This window comes from Panicum virgatum, chromosome 3N (assembly GCF_016808335.1).
Source record: "Panicum virgatum strain AP13 chromosome 3N, P.virgatum_v5, whole genome shotgun sequence".
Lineage (NCBI taxonomy): Eukaryota > Viridiplantae > Streptophyta > Magnoliopsida > Poales > Poaceae > Panicum > Panicum virgatum.
In genome coordinates this window covers 10,678,760-10,699,092 of record NC_053147.1, presented here as the reverse complement: position 1 = coordinate 10,699,092, position 20,333 = coordinate 10,678,760, and the positions used below count along the sequence as shown (strand labels likewise).

Here is a 20,333-nt window from a genome sequence, read left to right as displayed (position 1 = left end):
CTCTTAGTAAGCATGTACACATAGATGGATTTGTTGATGACTACTTCTCTGTTGATAAGTTTAGAAAAGCATATTCAGGTACATTTAATCCTATGACATCTAAGGATAGTTGGCCACATGTTGATTTAGGCTATAAAATCAAGAAGCCTAAATTGAGAAGAAAACCTGCGAGGCTAAGAGTATCTAGAATGAAATCATATGATGAGGCTGGCAGTAGCAAAAAGAGAAAGCCATGTTCTGAATGTAATGAACTAGGTCACATAGCCAAGCATTGCCAAGGAGGTCCCACTGCTAGTCAAAAGAGAAAGTTTTCAGCTTCACAAACCTCAGTGTAAGTTATGGATTTTATGTATCTGTATTTCTTTCCTTCTTTATGTAGTCAAACTGTTCATTGATCCATTTTTCTACATTTGTGTGAAGTGCAAGTGCAGATGCAAGTGCAACAGAAAGAGGGAGAGGGAGGGGAAGAGGCAGAGGAAGAGAAAGAGGAAGGGAAAATCCAATTGAAAGTGAAACTGGAACTGAAGGTATTGGAGGAAGAAGGGGAAGAGGAAGAGAAAGAGGAAGAGAAAATCCAATTGAAAGTGAAACTGGAACTGAAGGTATTGGAGGAAGAGGAAGAAGGGGAGGAACAAGAGGGCAAGAACAACAACCTGTATGTATATTAATTGACCTTCAAATATCATTGTGTTTCGATGATATGCGTATTATTGTGAAACTATTGTTTATCAAATACTGCAGTTGTTTCTCTGAACGATGCTTTGGATTGAAAACATTTATGCTACTAATTTGCTGCTTCTTAATGCCATTGCTCAGGTAGAGACTTAAAAAAGCAATACAAAAATAACGAAAAATCGAAGTCCAGAAACTCATGCACAGCAAGGTTAGTACGTGATGTTCTGTGAATCCATATAAAATTGCATGTTTCCGTCAATCAAGGTCTGTTGTCTTTTATCGAGTTGTGCAGTTCAGAACTCTGCTATCTTTTGACAAGTTGTGGAGTTCACAGCTCAAACAGTAATTCCTTGTAGGCATCGATGTAGTTATTGATTTATAGCAGGGAGATGTCCTTAGTTTGGAAGCTGTCTCGGTAAACAACATAAATATTTGAAGATGCTTTTCCAATGCTAAAAATCATAAATGGATTTTACATTGCAGAGAGTGTGCATGTTTTTCAATTCCTAAGATCTGAACATCTCTGTCGTTGTTTGATCAAATCAATGTGGCCATAACTGGTTTCATCAAGGTATTGTTTCACTTGCATTGCTGGTTATTTGATTTAGCCAACTATGTCGTCTATATCTCACTTCAAAAAACGATATGCTCATATATCTGGTATGCTTGAGTCACTTATGACATTGCTATAACAGTTTGCTCAAAGTGATAAGCTAGTGCGGCCTAACAAAATAAGCATCCATACCTGCAGCCAAATTGTACAAAGTGGACAAATGCATTTCTAACCATCTCATCCTGTGCAATTTAATTGATGGTGGTGATATACTAATTTATCATGCATATGAAGGCTTCCGAGGAGTGGTTACATGACAGAATATTCAGAAATGTTTTCATTGTCAAGCATATGGGCTTAAAGAGGAGTGGTTACATGGCTCAATATTCAGAACTATTCTCATTATAGTTTTTATTCAGATAAACTGAATTTTCTAAAGGAACTACAGCTATTGTTATGTATGAAATTTAATTGATGGTGGCGATGTACAGATGTTTCATATGGAGTCTTCGAATGCTTAGCATATAGGACTGAATATTCAGAATTGTTTTCATTATATTAGAGTATTCAAAGCAACTGAATTTGAAATCTTGGACATGATGACCTTACATGCATCACCTTTTTAGACTATTTTTGTTTTCATTTTTGTGAAAATGGCACCCAATTCTAACTTTGAGTAATTCGGCAGGAAGGGATAAGGGCATACTCCTGTATAAGATAGTCGTGGATGGCAATTGTCTTTCTCTAAGAAGTAATGTAATAATCTACTTTTCAAATCGAACGGTACCAAAGAAAGCTATAAAAATATTGGTAGATTGAGTAGTGCCAGCACAAAGGAAAATGGCGTGTTTACTTTTTTTTTGCGGGTAAAATGGCATGTTTACTTTTGTAACAAAATGGTTTACACACTTTAAATTTTCTTATTTTCTCACATGACAAGACTAGAAAGATAGCAATTATACATATCTAATTTGGAAAGCAGACGAACTTTATGTAAAGATTAAGCAACACGTATCCGCAAAAAAAAAAGATTAAGCAACACGTGCCCACATAAAAATTTCTGTATCACAAATATTGAACTAACAACAGTTGAATTTTTTAAAAACATAGAACATTTGTTATTTTAAGGTTTATTAGGCTGCACTCCACTCAAGCAGATCAAAAATAGAAAGAAAAAGTCAGTAGTCAACTGTATCGCTTGACACTTGACCATGAAAAGCCCTGGACAAAAGTGGTAGAGTTCACCGCCAGCGGGCCCCGCATGACATCCAAGAGAGCACGTCGCTGACACACCACCTCCCTCTCTTTCGCCGCATTCTCCACTCCGCTGGTCTTCGTCTTCCGCGTCGCCGTGGTCGGTGCCGTCCGAATCCAAAACCCTAGCCCCCCTCCCCTTCGCCGGTTCGCCGGAGATGTCGTCGTGGCTGCGCAGCGCGGTGAGCCGGGCGGTGGAGGCCGGCGGCCGCAGCGGCGTCGCCCGCGCCGTCAAGGGCTACGCCGACGCCGTCGCGCACCACGCCGGCCAGGCCGTTGCGGACATCCTGCACGACCGCATGGTGAGCTAGCTCCCCTCCATTTCATTAGCGCTCCGAGCGGGCGTCCCCTGCGGCCTGCCCAAATCCTAATGCGGGGCAGGTCTGGGGCGCGAATCAAACATGGGCATATTCCCTTTGAGAGGTGAATTCATTGCATCTGCACGCGAATGCGACTCGCTTAGTTGATCAGTTGTAAATTGGAGCTTTAATCTGTGGTGTGGCTATGACGGCTAGTGCCCATAGCTTGCATTGCTCCGAACTGAAGGTTGGGTGAGGTACTTGCTGAGGCGGTGTGCCATTTACGCTCTTCATGTATGGTTGGAAGATCTCATATAAGTTTGAAATGATAAATTGCCATTTTACCACGGTTGAGTTTAGTTTATGATCTGAACTTGTGAGTGATAGTGTTCCATTCGCAAATCGTACTCTTCTACTTGTCTCAAGTATGCATGAGTTCAAAGATCTATCATATATGTTAATACTTAATAGTGAGATGGTCTTATAGTTATGCTATGATTTCCTGTTCTTGTGCTGTGAGACATGGAATCATTGGCATACCAAGGATGGGAAAGTAAAAGTTAGTATAGATGGACCATTGCTCAGTCCCTGACTGCCTGCTTTGGTCTAAGTTGGATATGTTACTGTGTGATCTGCAGGGTGCTCAGAACTATAAAAGTTTCAAGAAAACAGTAGCACGATTGGAAGAAGCAGCAGTCTCATGCCGTGGGGGTGAAAGAGTTGAATTGTTAAAACGTTGGTTGGGAGCATTGCAAGATGTTGATGCTGAACTTGTAGGTTCAGATTTAAAGGCTTCTGAAGATCATGATCCTTCTGGTGAAATGGACACTTCGAAAGCACCAATGGTGAGTTAATGTTCTCACAAATTTAATCACATGGCTATTTGTTTCATATAGTTATTTGATACTGTTGAATTTAGTTAATTCGTTTGTACATATCTTAGTTATCATAGACTTTCTCGAGTACATATACTCTTCTTAAAAATGACATGTTGGAAATAGGTTTTGTTCTATGATGCTGATATTGATGGAGCACCTATGAACTTCCGTGATGTATTCTTGTACAGCCAAGCACTTGAAGGTATTACACTGTCCATGGTGAGTTAGTTGAACCATGCTCTCCCAGCCACATGGCTATTATTTGTTTGTACTTTAGTTAATGCTAAGGACTAATTATCTTTTCTATAATAAGATTCTTGAAGCTCCTTCCGAGGAGGAAGTTTCACTGCTTTTGGAAATATTCGGGTGAGTATGTTTATGAAATCACCTGATAGATATTCGCTTGTTGTAGTTATTTATTTTCTTTTAAAATGTGACAAGATTCATATACTTGTTCGTTCAGCAGTATTAATTAAATTTCTGAATGAAAGACTGAAACAATTTTTTTGGATGGCATGGCCATTTTTTCATGAGATTCAAAAAACAAAGAAGACTTAAATTTATATATTAGCGATTCCTGTATCCTGATAGACATTGTTTCATTTTCCGTGACGACCTTTTCTCTGCTCTTTGTATGACTTTGTATATATGCTGACTATTGATAGTGCTGGGTTCTTTTTGTTGGTTTCTCGCCTCATTGTCCTGTTCCAAGTTTACAGCTCGGTTCGCCATTTAATAATGGGCAAATATAAGCTTACCTAGTTAGCATTCTACTGAAATTACGTGCCTCAAACCCTTACTTATTCAAGTAATTAACTCATTAACATTACTAATGTTTATAGTTTTTCCAAGTAATTAACTTCATGCACCTTACTTCTCTATTGAATATTCTCTTATCAGTTACATTTTGTAATTTACTGTATTGAAAATTGCAATGCTATTGATTCCTGCAGCATATGTCTTACTGGTGGGAAAGAAGTGAACAAGGAAATCATGAGCAATGTACAAGACTTGGCTAAGGCATTTTCTGAATACAAAGATGAAGTTCTGGTATGCTTTTGGTTTGCCTTTAGGCATATCCGTGTTCTTCTAAGAAAAATCATAATATTAATTTATGGTACCTAATAATTCTGGATTTTTCTGTTACTTAGGTGCATACAACCCCTAGATGGAGCTTTTCTCCTAAGACCCGAGTTTTTTTGGGTCCTTTTCTGACAACTACGCTTTTGAGTCTTGCAATATGGGAGTGCTGATCTGTTTGTTTTTTTTTCAAAATTGCTGCCTTATCATATTTTCTCAAAATTCTTATGAGTATTTGTTTACTCTTACATCATGCATGCCTACACTCACCTTTTCTTGAAGTCGAAGTTTGGTATCATAAATACTCTATTTTCTTTAATAAACTAGGTCAAACATCAGATGGTTTGACTTAAGACAAATTATAAGGACTTCCTTTCTGGGACAGGGGGAGTACTCTGGTTTCAAGGGTATTGTATTGTTATTTTTATTAGTTTAGATGTAGTTTACTGATTGTTTTTGTCTAGATTTGGAGGCCTTCTTTACTCTCGATATTTGATATGTGGCCTGCACATCAATACATCAACTGAGTCCCTAATCTCAGACCTAAATATGATTTCCAACTGGCCTTTCTCAATCCTCATAGTTGGGCTTCATGCCCTCATGTACGAACTCCTAACTTTAGAACTGGTGAGATCTAGTGCCTATATGGTTTCAGTGTTCCTTTAAAAGACTGAATGAACTTGGGAAACTGTTTGCTCTGACCTAAGCTAAAATATATACATATTTACTATGGGTTATTGTTTGTGCAACATTCCCTGAGATGCACTTATAGTTATGGGTTAAAAAAAAAATCTTATTTTGTAATGTGTCCAGTGGTTCACTGTATCTGTGTGAACAGGTGAAGCGTGAAGAGCTGCTTGAATACGCTCAAAGTATCATTTCTGGACTAAAGAGAAATGCTGACATTATGAGGTGACTGAATCTATAATGAATCTGCTAATTATCTGTGAATATGTTGTAACAAGTTGCTCCAGCTTCTTTTCTTGTAGCTAAATTGCAAATACTTTTTTTTTGTGCAATACTATGTCTTAATATTCTTGGCAACTAATCACACCAAAGGAACAAAGTGTACAAACTACACAATAGCCATACTGAAATCAATATCATGGGCCATACCAGAAATTGTTGTGCATTTATGCAACAAGAGAAGTCGCCAAATACTTTTAAAGAGACATGCTTGGTTTCAGGTTAGTAGCTGATTCCACAACTTGTCTTTTACAGGATAGACGCTGAAACTCTAGAATTGCGGAGAAAACTAGACGAGAAGCAGAATTCACGAGCTCAATCAACTGAAGATCAAGATAAAACATCAGAGAAGATTGCTATTGCAAATCTTGAGGTATTACCCGCTCCTTCGGATACATGTAGTTCTTCTCTTTTTGGACATACATGTAGCAAACCTTTTAAATTTTGGCTGTAAATATATATCTAAATATTAGTTGGAAAACATGATAATTGCATGTAGATTTGTCTCAAAAAGTACTATAATGCAATTTAAGTTTATTAAATTTAAATATTCCCTCATAATTGTGCATGCTTATGATACACCTACTTACTGCCTAGTACCTGTTTTGCTGATTAAAGTGTTTATTAATCTGTGGTTTTAGTGATTAAAGTGTTTATTAATCTCTTCCGTTCTAGTGATATTTTCATTTTTAAGGTCTGAAAATGATAACTATGATCTCTGCCTTCTCCAGGCTTTCAAAGAAGCACTTAGTGAAGTCCGTTTATGTTCTAGAGTTGAAGAACTTCTACTGAAGAAGAAATCAATTACTCCTGGGGATTCCCTGGAGGTTCATTCTCAGAAGGCAAGCATTTTATCGTTATTCTTTCAATTTTGACTTGTGATCCCTTGAATTGTTGTGGAGTGTAATTGGGCTATTATTCATGGCAAGCGTTGGGGCTGTCTGGAGTATTACACTTATTGTTAGTTGTAGATCTCCAATTATCTTCTTAGAATCGTACTCCTTAAGAATTATGGACTTCATACCTCCATGTAAAAACTGATAATAATAGGAGCATGCATTTTCCTGCCAATACTTTGATTGATTATGTGGTGATTGCCTACTTTTAAGGACATAGTTGGTGGACTTAAAAAAAAGATTGATAAAAAAACACTTGTATCTTCGATAGAGCTGGCCCTAGTGTGACATCGGTAGTGAGATCTGTGGAGGAGGGGTCCCCTTGGCAAGCTACAGGAGCTAAGAAGCTTCGGAACTGCTGGCCGGATAGTCATGTTTAGGCCCTGTTGGTCATGGCTTGTTTGTGAATGGCGAGTCTATATTTGTATTAATGTTCTGCACCGGTTCTTGTAGACCGGTGCTCTGTACTTTTCTCTTCTGTAATGAAATGAAACACAACTCTTCTGCATTTTCAAGGGAAAAAAGATCTATTCTTAGGAAGCTTCATATGGGTAGAATTTATGTGGCTCATAGCTTTGTCTAGCTTTTGTTTTGGCGGCTGTTGAAGTGTTGATCGCTATAGGAATTTCATTTCTACCTTCAAATATTTATTAGGAGCTCCTTTTCACATACTCTGTTTATAGCTGCATATCCATGAACTACAATGCTAACAGCATTCACAAATCATCAGGTGGATAAACTAAAGGTCTTGGCAGATTCCCTGGCAAGTTCATCATCCAAAGCAGAACAGCGTATTTTGGAGCACAGGTTTTGCTTCTGAAATTGTTTTTCCTGTATGGATCATTTTTTTATGGCATACAATCCCATATGAACAAAATATGTTTCATTCTTGGATGTTTGCTTTGGTTTTATTCTTTGGTTGGAACTTTTGCTCCATTGTTATACATGATCGCAATTTCCTTTTATCATCAAGGACTCGGTTGAAAATCAGTTAAATTATTTATGTTAGTCCAAGCAACATGTTAGTCCATTGCGTTGACATTGTAATGTGTCATGCTCTGACCTGAGTGTCAGAACTTGCATGTTCTTTTTCCCGGCTTCTGGTGGTATCAAATAGCTGCCTTTTTTACATTAGTACCTCCACTTAACAACTTGTATTTGTCAATATGTTAGTTGGCTGATCATACACATTTTCAGCATATCTGTATATTGCTATGAACATGCGTCCTGTTATTTGTTTATAGATCAATTTTTCTTTTAAAGTCTGATATAACCAAATCATGGTACCGGCAACTTGATGTGAGCTTTCATTTGATCTTGTACCAGGCGCCAGAAAGAAGATGCTCTCAACTTTCGTGTGAAAAAAGAGAATGAAGTCAGTGCTGCTGAAAAGGTAAAAGTGAACCTTTGGGACTTCAAAAGGAGTGAAAATAAACAGAAGTCCCTTTTGGAACATAGGATTGTCTACTGATAGGGAATTCCATAGGAAAGTACAGATTCACTGAAAATGATTTTTTTTTTGTACTTTCAAAACAGGACCATGGTTTAAATGTGTCAAAATGACATGAATCTGTTGAATTATATCTATATCTTCTTGTCCCCATTTTTATGCTATAGGATAATAGGAACTTAGTTATGTGCCCTTATTTTAGTTCTCTCAGAACATACAATTACCTGTATGATATCAACTTTTCTTTGCATGTTGTTTCATGCATGGTATTAAACAAATATGCATGTGCTTTAGTGTGTATTTCAGCCTGCCAACCTGCTTATAATGCAATCAAATAAGATATTATCTTACTTTCTTTTTTATGGCTTGATAAAGGAATTGCTTGATGAGATTACTGAACTGGAGAAGCAAAGAGATGAGCTTGAGGCACAGCTGAAAAAGGTAACCTTTTCCTTGTTGTAACTAAGATTTTGTGAAGATACATTTTTTTTGTAGTTCCATTGTGTACGATTATTCTCATGCCTTGCCATTTGTGATATACTGGTATCTAATATCATGTCCAGAATATTGGACACACATTGTGGTATGGAATTGTTGGTATATATGTGAGCCCTTTATAGAGGCCCATGTATAGGATCTATATATCCCACCCTTCTAGGGTTTGGAGGAATACAAACCATTATTCTCTCCTATCCTCTGTCTAACATGGTATCAGCTAGCCATCCTCCTCTCTCCTCCTGCCTCTAGCCGCCGCCGGCAGCCATGGCCGGCTGGCCTCCGGCGCCGCCGCTCCTCTCCTCTCCTCTGCTACTTCCTTCTCCTCTCTCCTCTGCCGCTGCCGGTGCCCTTGCGCCGCGCGTGTGGCCCCAGGGCCGTGCGCCGCGCGCGTCCGCCCTTCCTCATCCGGATCCGGCCGCCGCAGCCCTTCCTCCTCCGGATTCGGCCGCCGCTGCCGTTGCCCTTGCCGCCGAGCGCGAGTGCGCCGCGGGGGTCGCGGCCCCATCCCCGGCGCCGGCCGCGCTCCTGGTCGCCGCTGCGCCCCTGGATGCCGCGCCCCTGGCCGCCCTCTCCTCCCTGCCCGGCGCGGATCCAGCACCTATGGAGGCCGCGGCGAGCGCTCCTCTGCTCGTTACGGGCGAGGCAGCTGCTGGGGGTGGGGTGGATGTGCTGCCCCTTCTTGGGCCACAGCCCAACGCCCCCCGGCCTCCCCACGGGCCACCACCCCCTGGGCCGCCGCCACCGCCGGTCCTTCCTGCGCCGGCCCAGCTGCCCGCCGCCGCAGCAGCCGACTCCACGGGCGCCGCGCGCGCTGCCACCGCTGCGGCCGCTGCCGCAGACGCCGCGCGCGCCATGGTCGTGGGCGCCGCTGGCACCGCGGGCGCCGACGCCTCGGCCGCCACCGCCATGGCCGCCGCTCCTCCCGGCGCGGACGCCGTCGCTGTCGCCATCGCCGCCGCCGCCGCTCCTCCGTCCTGGCCGGCCTTCGGTATGCGTCCCGGCGACACGCCGTACACTGCTGCTGCCTTCTGCGGGTACGCCGGGGCTGCTACGGTCGACGCCGCCCTTGCCGCGGCTACGGCCCAGGAGCGGGTCCGCGCTGCTGCCCTCGCTTGGGAGCGCGCGCACTCCGCGCCGATGGCCGTGGACGCGGCCGTAGGCGGGGGGGCGCGGCTCCAACCGCGGGCGCCGTCGTCGCCGCCCGCCCTGGCCGCCGCCGCTGCCGCCCACGGCGCTGCGCCCACGCCACCCGTGGCCGCGCCCGCGGTGCCTCTACCCGCGATGGCCGCCAATGCTGCTACGGCCCTCCTCGCCGCCAAGTCCGAGGCTGTGGCGGCTCAGGAGCGGGCCCGCGCGGCTGCCCTCGCTTGGGAGCGCGAGCGCTCCGCTGCCGACGCTCCCTACTTTCCCGTCCCGCCCGTCGTCCCCTTCACCGAGCACGGCCCCCTCCTTGGTGCTCCTCTCACCGGCCAGCCCGGGGGTGGGGGATGCCGAGGGCATCGTCGGCGGAGGGGACGTGGTGGTGGTGCTCGGGGCACTCCGAACCCGACTCCGGCTCCTAGCCCTGGAGGTATGCCCTGGCCATCCTTCAGCGCCCCATGGCCAGGGCGCACCCCGATGTGGCCGTTTCAGGGTCAGGGGGGGGCCTCGTCCTCAGCCCCAGCCGGCGGCCATGCTCGCCGCTGCTGCTCCCCTGTTCGCGTCGTTCTGGACCCCGCCCGCTCCACCCAGCCAGTAGCCGACCTGGCCTGGGGGGTGGGACCAGGCCGCACTGGCGCAGTCCTTCAGCGCCATGGGGCGGACGCCGCCGGTCAGCACCGAGTGGATCGCCGACTCGGGTGCCTCCTTCCACACCACCCCAGATGCCGGTATCCTCTTTTCTGTCCGACTCCCACACCCCTCTTGTCCTTCTTCCATCATGGTTGGTGATGGATCTTGCCTTCCTGTCACCGTCGTGGGTTCTGCTCCTGGCTCTTTTCGTCTTTCCAATGTCCTTGTTGCTCCTCAGATGGTTCATAACCTTCTTTCCATTCGTCAGTTTACAGCTGACAATTCTTGTTCCATCGAGTTTGATTCTTCTGGCCTCACTGTAAAGGATTCGGCCTCCCGGCGTCCGCTACTCCGGTGTGACAGCACGAGGCCCCTTTACACCCTTCGTCTTTCTTCTTCCGCTGCACCACTCTCGCCTTCTTCTTCGCCCTGGCCGTCTTGGTCTGCCGCTTTTGCCGCGACGCCGTCTTCCACAACCTGGCACCGCCGTCTTGGTCACCCTGGCCGCGACGTTTTGGCTCAGCTTAGTCGTAGTACCGATGTTCCTGGTACTATGGCTCCTGCTGAGCCCCTCTGCCATGCGTGCCAGCTCGGTCGTGCATTTCCCTTTTTCTTCTTCTTCTTCGCATGCGACGCATGCATTTGATCTTGTTCACTGTGACCTGTGGACCTCTCCTGTTCTTAGCCTTTCTGGCTATAAGTACTGTCTGGTGGTGGTCGATGATTTCTCACACTACTATTGGACGTTTCCTTTGCGCGCCAAGTCTGAGACCTTCCCCACCCTCCTCCACTTCTTTGCCTGGGTGTCCACTCAGTTCGGCCTCACCGTTAAGGCCGTCCAGTGTGACAACGGGCGGGAGTTCGACAACTCCACCTCCCGTTCTTTCTTCCTCTCTCGGGGTGTTCAACTGCGTATGTCTTGTCCGTATACCTCTCCTCAGAACGGCAATGCTGAGCGGATGATTCGCATGACGAACGACGTTGTGCGCACCCTTCTGATCCAGGTCTCTCTGCCCCCGCGCTTCTGGGCTGAGAGCCTCCACACCGCCACCTACTTGCTCAACCGTCTTCCGTCCACTGCTTCTCCTGCTCCCACTCCACACCACGCTCTTTTCGGTACCCCTCTTCGCTACGACCACCTTCGGGTCTTCGGTTGTGCGTGTTACCCTAACACCTCCGCTCAAGCTGGCGTCCCGCTCGACTCGTTGTATGTTTCTTGGTTACTTCCCTGATTACAATAGGTATCGATGCTTTGACCTCACCTCTCGCCGCGTCCTGATCTCCCGACACGTCATCTTTGACGATTTCCCTTACTCCACCTCCTCCACACCTTCTCCTGACCCCGAGCTGGAGTCTCTGTTTCCGACTGACCCGGTGGTTCAGCCACCTTTTCCTGTCTGTCCTTTCCCTGCAGGTTTTCCCGGTACACCGGCACCGTTCCCGGTGATCCCTACTGCACCGAGCGTGGCCCCGGTGCCCGCAGTCGCGCCACGCGCGGCCCCCGGACCTCCGATCGTGCCGCGCGCGGACCCGATGTCTCCTGCTGCGCCACGCGCGGCCCCGGTGTCTCCTGCTGCGCCTGCGCGGTACGCTCAGCCGGTGCAGGTGTACCGACGTCGTTCGGCGCCGACACCGGCGCCGCCGCGGTACGCTGAGCCGGTGCGGGTGTACCGGCGTTGTTCGGTGCCGACACCGGCGCCGCCTCCAGCTCCGGAGGCTCCTGCGACGCCTCCACCGGAGCCGTTGCCGCCGCCGCCTCCACCGGCTCCCTCTCGAGCCGCGTCGGCGGTGTACCACCTGCCCGTCGTCCATCAGGATCCTCGGCATATCCATCCCATGGTGACTCGGCAGATGGCGTCTCAGGCCGCGACTCTCTCCTCCACCGAGGGAGAGCCGCGGGTCTCTCCGGTACCCTCCGTCCGTGACGCCTTGGCGTATCCTCATTGGCGTCGCGCGATGGAAGAGGAGTACGCGGCTCTTCTTGCCAACCAGACGTGGGACCTCGTGCCGCGTCCGTCTGGTTGCAATGTGGTGACTGGCAAGTGGATCTGGACGCATAAGCGTCGGGCTGATGGCACACTGGAGCGCTACAAGGCTCGCTGGGTTCTCCGGGGTTCACTCAGCGACCTGGTGTGGACTATGATGAGACCTTCAGCCAAGTGGTGAAGCCAGCTACTGTGCGCACGGTCCTCTCGCTTGCGCTCGCGCTCCTGGCCTGTGCACCAGCTGGACGTGAAGAATGCGTTTCTTCACGGCACTCTGTCAGAGACTGTCTACCTAGGATGCACGGATACGGGTACGTGTATCGGATACGATACGTATCGGATACACGGATACGCTATTTCAAGAAAAACACCAATACGCGGATACGGACACAATTTTTTTAATAGAAATAAAAACATACAGCAACTTGCAGTCTTCCAAACAAGCAAACACAATAGTAGTAAATAACATAACAGCAAATTGCATCCTCTAGACTAGATAGATCTTCAATCCGCATCCTCGTCGTCGTCGACCGTCATAATCTCATCTTCATCTCCTATTCCTGCATCTTCAAAAGACACACTCTCCAACACAGGTTCTTCAATAGATAAATCAGCCACTTCTAGAATTCCAACACCGGTCAATGATTCAAATGCATCCCCTCCTACATCCCACATTGCTGATGGACCGGTCTTGTATTCTTCTACCTTTCTTGATAAAAGCCTTAGATTGCTATGGACAAAAATTAGATTTTCAGCTCGCTCAGGAGTTAGCTTGTTCCTTTTCATGCTATGCATGAAGCTATAAGTGCTCCAATTTCTTTCACAACAGGAAGAGGAGGCTGGCTGATTGAGTAGCTTAAGAGCTATTTTTTGCAATAGAGGAACAGACTGTCCATGGTTTATCCACCATTTAACTGGATCCAACACCCATCTATCATAAATGGCATCAAAATCATTGAGTTCTTCTGAAGATGTGGCAAACTTAGAATACTCAACCTTCACCTGATTTAGGTCTTCAGTGATGGGGAAAAACTTCTTGAAACACTTCATTCTCATTTGTGATATTTCAAGATCCTTGTGTGGGGGTTTACATCCGGCACGTTCATTGAGCCAATTCTCATGATAGTATCTGCAATATTGATTCAAAATTCAGTTCATGACGAGGTATATAGTGAAGGTGCAGATATTGATTAGAGAAGTATAATACCTTGGGTTAAGTGAGTGTGCAAGACAATGAAGTGGCGTGTTGCTTTTTGTCCAACGACCAATCAATATGTCATAGACAACTGTGAAGAAAGAAGATTCCTCATCATGTTCCTTCTTTTCTTTATTGTATATCACCTTCTTCACATTCTCTATCATTGTATCCCACATCTCATAAACCAAGTGAAGGCAAGGCTTATCTGTGTCAGCTAAACGCAGCATTTCATAAATGGGCTCAGTAAAATCAACAATGTATGACACATTCTCCCACCACTGGTTGCAAAGAATTTTTTCCCTCACATGCCTTGCTAGACCTGAATTGTCATCCCTGTAACTCTCCCATGCATCACTAATTACCATGGTTTGGAGTGCCCTCTTGACCATCAGAAATCTTTTCAACATGACCACAACTGAGGCAAATCTTGTTTCAGCTACAGCTAGAAGTTTCAACTTACTAAACTCATTAAACATGGACAGCCTCATGCCATGGTTCATTATATAATTCTTAATCATAATAGCATCTTGAGCTATTAATTGGATCCAATTCAATTCATCAAAGACAACAGATTCTTCATCATTTCTAGGTACCTTAGCAGCACATATATTTTTCAGAGCAAGATTCAGAGTGTGAACAACACAAGGAGTCCAGAAAATGTTGTCATATTTCTGCTGGACAATTAAACCCGCACCTTTGCAATTTGCAGCATTGTCTGTTATGATTTGGACCACATTTTTGGCTCCAACTTCTTCAACTACAGCCACTAACTTGTCAGCAATGTACTCCTTTGTCTTCTCTTCACCTTGGGCATTTAATGCTCGCAAGAAGATTGGTGAAGTCTCAGAAACAGCAATGAAATTGATTAGTGGCCTTCTTTGTGCATCAGTCCATCCATCTGAGCATATGGTAACTCCCTTTTCCTACTCTTTGTCCTACTCAGCAAAGTCTTAACATGAGTCCTTTCTTGCTTAAGCAAAGTTGTTCTCAACTTGTTGTAACTAGGAGGTACATAACCACTAAGATTGTGATTTGCTGCAAATTTGAAGGCTTCCCGATAATATGGACTTCTTGCAATATTGAAAGAAAGTCCACAAGAGTAGAATAGAATCAAAGCATCCATGGTATTGCGAGTGTCCATGTCAAATGCCTTCTCAATTGCTGAACACCTCAACCGCTTCACTGGATAACCAGTGCTGCTGCTGCCTGTCATATTTTGTGTGCTCCCTGTGGACAATGGAACATCTCTGTCCTTTGATTTACTTGCCTCATCTTTAGCCTTTGCAACCTCACTGTTCAGCTGAGATAAGACGGACTTTGTGACCTTGGCACATATCTTGATTCCACCTCCTTGAACCCGAAGCAAGTGACTCTTTACTCTAGAGTAGCTTCCACCATATTCTTCCCCGCAATACTTGCAACGCCATCTAGCATTTCCTCCAGTCCCTGCCCTCTCTAATAGCACAACATGATTCCACAATGGATTCTTTTTCATTTGCTGCGCATCAATTTGAATCGGAGCACGTTCATCACGTCCAGCCATCTTCTAGAGTAGGTGCTACCGTGCTACTGCTACTGCTACTGGGAGAATGCAAAGCTAAAGGAAAAACCTATCACTATCAGATCAGAGATTCAGAGGGTGCATAGAAGGGAAGGGAGAAGGACTTACCCAATAGTCAGGACAGGCGGCCGGCGCGTCGGCGGCGTCGCGCGGGGTCGCCGGCGTCGCAGGTCGCGCTGGCGGATGCGGGAGCAGGGCACCCCCCCTGGCGGCTGCTGCTCATGGAGTCGTGGGGGAACAGGGACGGCGGAGGAGAGGCCGTGCGGGTGCAGCAGAGGCGGAGGAGAGGCCGTGCGGGAGCAGGACAGGCGGCCGGCGCGTCGGCGGCGTCGCGCGGGGTCGCCGGCGTCCGCGGCGTCGGGCGGCGTCGCAGGTGGCGCTGGCGGATGCGGGAGCAAGGCACCCCCCTGGCGGTTGCTGCTCGTGGAGTCGTGGGATACTGGGAGAGTGGGAGGGTTAGGGAGTTAGGGTTATCTGTGTTTGTGGGCTGAATGGGCCAGAAATTATGTTGGGCCGTATCCAAAGTGACCCATACGTATCGATACGCGTATCCTATGCATAGAAGTATCCGAAAATAATAAAAATCGCCGGATACGTATCCGAGACGTATCCCAGCCGTATCCGTATCCGATACGTATCGGATACGGGATACGCTGGGTGAGCGGAGTATCGGCGCATCATAGCTGTCTACTGCTCTCAGCCAGCGGGATTTGTGGACTCGAGTCGTCCGGATATGGTCTGCCGACTCAATAAGTCTCTCTATGGTCTGAAGCAGCCTCCTCGGGCTTGGTACTCTCGGTTCGCCACGTTCTTGCTGACATTGGGGTTCACCGAGGCCAAGTCTGACACATCTCTCTTCATCAACCGCCGTGGGGATGAGACTGCATATCTGCTGCTCTATGTCGATGACATTGTGCTCACAGTCTCCAGTCAGCAGTTGCTTCAGAGTGTCATCTCCTCTCTGCAGCAGGAGTTTGCTATGAAGGATCTGGACCAGCTCAACCACTTCTTGGGCGTCACTGTTGAGCCTCGCTCGTCTGGTCTTTTTCTTCACCAGCGGCAGTACGCACTCGATATTCTGGAGCGGGCTGGGATGACTGATTGCAAATCCAGCTCCACTCCTGTCGACACTCAAGCGAAGCTGTCTGCTGATCTAGGTGATCCGGTGGCTGATCCTACTGCTTACCGGAGTCTGGCTGGCGCTTTGCAGTACCTCACCTTCACCAGGCCGGACCTCACCTATGCTGTTCAGCATGTCTGTCTCCATATGCATGATCCCCGGGAGTCACATCTTGCTGCGCTGAAGCGCGCTGAAGCGTCTCCTCCGCTACGTCCGTGGCACTGTGGACCTCGGCTTGGTGCTTCACCGCTCGTCCTCTGCTGAGCTGGTGGTCTACACCGACACTGACTGGGCTGGCTGTCCGGACACTCGTCGCTCCACTTCCAGCTACGCCGTCTTCCTGGGCGGCAACTTGGTCTCCTGGTCGTCCAAGCGGCAGCCGGTTGTCTCCCGCTCCAGTGCTGAGGCGGAGTACCGGGTTGTCGCTAACGGCGTGGCGGAGGCGTCCTGGCTACGACAGCTCTTGGCGGAGCTCCACAGCCCGCTCGCCAATTGCACGCTCGTCTACTGCGACAACGTCAGCGCCGTGTATCTCTCCACCAACCCCGTCCAGCATCAGCAGACGAAGCATGTGGAGATCGACCTACACTTCGTGCGCGACAGAGTCGCCATCGGCGATGTTCGGGTATTCCATGTCCCGACTACCTCCCAGTTTGCTGACATCTTCACCAAGGGACTGCCCTCCTCGACCTTCTCAGAGTTTCGCTCCAGCCTCAACGTAGCCGGTGGCTAGTTGTGGCTGCCGGGGGGGGGGGGTATTTGCCCTTTGTACTCTATTTGTACTCTCTTCTTGTCTAGTCTTGAACACCGCTGCGCCGGTAGTTCAGACTGCCGGGGGCCCTGTTATTAAAACGACGTTTTCACGACGCGAAAACGACGTTTTCATGAGAAAATGTTCTTGTGAAACGGACGTTTAAACGTTTAAACGTCCGTTTAAACGTTAAAACGTCCATCGTTTCATTAAAATCTACCCTCCATTCGTTTCGTCGTTTTATCGTTTTAATAAGCCTGGCCGGGGGGGTGTATTCTCTCCTATCCTCTGTCTAACAGGAATCTTGTTTGAACTTTGAACAACTCACCCATCTATTGGTCTGATTATAATGACTCTTTGGTAATGGACTGTGGCTAATCAGAGGACTTTGGGAAAGATCCCTGTTCTGAAACGCAAGCTTCAGGCGATTGCCAGGACATTTAATTGGTGACATGAAATTTGATGATCTGGGGAAAAGAGCTGTTCTTTTGTTCTCTCTATCTAAAAAATGGCCTGTTCTTGTCTGAGCAGAAGAGCCATGAAACTTGAAATAGGAATACCCTCATGATGGGTCAGTGTCCTTTACCTGGAATTAAGCATTAACCTATAATAACTACATTATACTACACTTGCTGCCTTGCTGGAGAGGTTGCAAAAAGTCACACCAGAATAATGTGCTATTTCTATTTAATAGTCTATTCGGAAATTTCACATGTTCGCTCTGATAGTTCTGTTGAACTTTTGTAAAGATATTCTTCATTTGCAGGTCAATATATCACTAAATGCTGCTAATGGCCGGCTAAAGCAAACTAGGGAAGAGAGGGACCAATTTGATGAAGCAAACAATCAAATCATATTTAGCTTGAAAAAAAAGGTGCTGGAGTTTACTTTTGTGATCGACTCAGTCTTATTTGAACAATATTTCTAAGAACCTTGCATTTCTGTCTTTCTCCCATGATACTTTCAATCAACTTGTGGTCTATCGATTCGTTTCCATCATATTTGTTGCACAAGGTGGTGTTTGTCTCATTTTATTTCCAAATCTACTTAGGAGGATGACCTCTCCAAATCCATCACCTTGTGTAATGTGGAATCCAATGTAGTCAAGATCTGGATCAGTTTCCTTGAGGACTCGTGGAAGCTCCAGTCCTCATACAATGAACAGAAGGAAAAGAAGACATGGTATGGTAGTTGTTTCTGGGCAGTTTTTTTGGTTATTTCATTATTTGTGGATTTGTCTTTTAAATCAACAGTGGACTATGACAACTACTCTGAATGAAGTTGTGTGCTCACCTTATTTTACCCTCTATAATATGTTTTGGCCTTCTCAGCGATGAGCTGGAGAAATGCGTGAATGATTTTCTGAAGCTGACAAAACATCATCTTTCAGCATTCAAGGTAAGTGAAAGTTGTTGCTCATGTGTGCTGGAGGCATTCATGCAGTACGATATCTGTCTCCATTTTGTGCTGTCACAATTATGTTTTTGGTATTTATCAGGAAGTCCTAAGCCCATTGATCGAGAGTATCAAAACATATGTTGATAACCTGGCTGTCTTAAACTCAAGGTACTTCAATATTCCTTTGCTATTTGTATCACATAATTTGATATATTCAGTTGGTTTGATAGCTACCGGCTTTACTTGCCTTGTAGGGAAGAAGAGGAAAAAGAACATGGGAATGATGAAGCATCTGAGAGGACAAATCCGCGTCAATCTCTCGAAGAGGAATATCTGGAAACAGAAAAGAAGGTTCTACACAGTTACCTTGCTTTAACCTGGTTTCACAGTTCATGTGCCCCATTTTTTTTTACCATTTGATTTATTGTGCATGCTTTCTCACTGCTTTACATAGCATGATCTAACATACTTGAAATAGGATCTAAGTCAAAGTGACTTTTATCACTCGAAAAACATATTATTTATCGTTACTCTAGTTTTATAGCTTCTAAATCTTTTGGGCTTATCATCCCCCCCCCCCCCTAAAAAACTAGACCAAACTGTCTGATGATGTTAACAATCCTTTTCAGATTATAATTGCTTTCAGCATCGTTGATCACATAAAGAAGTTGTTTTATTCTGAGGAAGGGGCTAATTCGAGGTACCATCTGTGTTCGCTACTTGGATTATTTTCAAGTCAGCATCAATATTGTGTTACTTCTTGAGACTTTTAATCTTTCTTCAGGAGAGATGACCCAGAGGTGAAGAACTTAATCGATGAGATTGAGAAACTGAGGGAATCGTTTGAGTCTGTAGAAAGGCCAACGCTAAACATAGAAACTGAGAAAGCGAAGCCGCTACCTGTTGAAGGATCCAAACTGAGTCCTTCACCTCTTCAGGCGCCAGCTACCCCAAAAGCTGCACATGTTGACTCACCAAAATCTCCCATGAAACCCGAGCAGCATTTCGATTCTGATGCAGAGCTTGCAACCCTGGGATCCGAGCTTGGGAAAGATGACAAAGAGTACTCAGGTGAGGAGATCAGCGGGTGGGAGTTTGACGAGCTTGAAGAGGATCTGAAGAGTTGACATCATGAATCGACCAACAAAAATTCAGTTTGCTTCACTGACATGTATTACCTCAGGAAAAATGCACTGGTTGATGTGTATATAATGCTGTTTGATTGTTTTGTCGCACTGTCAGTTTGTCCTGTTTTAGGAGACGCGGGCTGGACTGTGTAACCTGGGCAAGGCATTTGCTATTTGTTTGTCCTTGCCATGAATGTTTTATTTTACATGTACACTGAACACTGTTGTACCAGCTGTAAATCCAGAAAACAGACTTCAGCAACATTTATGACCTTGGACTGTTGGGTTTGAGATTTAGACTTTGTTTAGATCCCAAAATGCAAAATTTTTGTAAATCGCTTGCATGGTGTATTAAATGTAGTCAAAAAATAAATCGCATTATACGAATGAACTGTAAATCGCGAGACGAATCTAATGAGTCTAATTATGATGTAATTAAATACTAAAATTGTTATATTAATACTACAGTAAATATGTTTTGATGATGAATTAATTATGCTCATTAGATTCGTCTCGTAGTTTACAGGCGAGATCTGTAATTAATTTTGTGATTAATCTACATTTAATATTTTAAATATTGAAAATTTTCTTTCAAAAATATAAAAATATAAAATATAAAGTGGTCTAAACACACCGTACATACATCTCGAATGTCTGAATCTTCTGCCGCAGCCCTTGGAAACTCACGTCCAGTCTGGGCCCAGTTCTGTTGTGATAAAATTGAACCACGAAGATGGCCAGTGCAGTGCGTCTCTCTGTCTCTCTCAAAAATGATGTCTAGTGCATATTAAAAAAGACATAAAAAAACGATAGCCGGTGCAATGCAGTGCAGTTCGAAGTTGCAATTGCAAGACTGATCGGATTACCTTAGTCG

The 20,333-nt window shown here is 45.8% G+C and overlaps 1 protein-coding gene across 1 annotated transcript; it reads left to right on the top strand.

The window, feature by feature from the left end:
* The first annotated feature begins 2,521 nt into the window (after positions 1–2,521).
* Positions 2,522–19,756, top strand: LOC120667290 (centromere-associated protein E-like). Its single transcript, XM_039947381.1, has 18 exons — positions 2,522–2,784; positions 3,420–3,626; positions 3,783–3,878; positions 3,973–4,025; positions 4,613–4,709; positions 5,578–5,651; positions 5,961–6,078; positions 6,437–6,547; positions 7,332–7,408; positions 7,928–7,994; positions 8,427–8,492; positions 17,701–17,808; positions 17,986–18,116; positions 18,266–18,332; positions 18,433–18,500; positions 18,587–18,683; positions 18,962–19,032; positions 19,117–19,756. The coding sequence occupies exons 1-18, from the start codon at positions 2,641–2,643 to the stop codon at positions 19,457–19,459; spliced, it is 1,995 nt and encodes a 664-aa protein (XP_039803315.1). The 5' UTR covers positions 2,522–2,640; the 3' UTR covers positions 19,460–19,756.
* Positions 19,757–20,333: the final 577 nt, after the last annotated feature.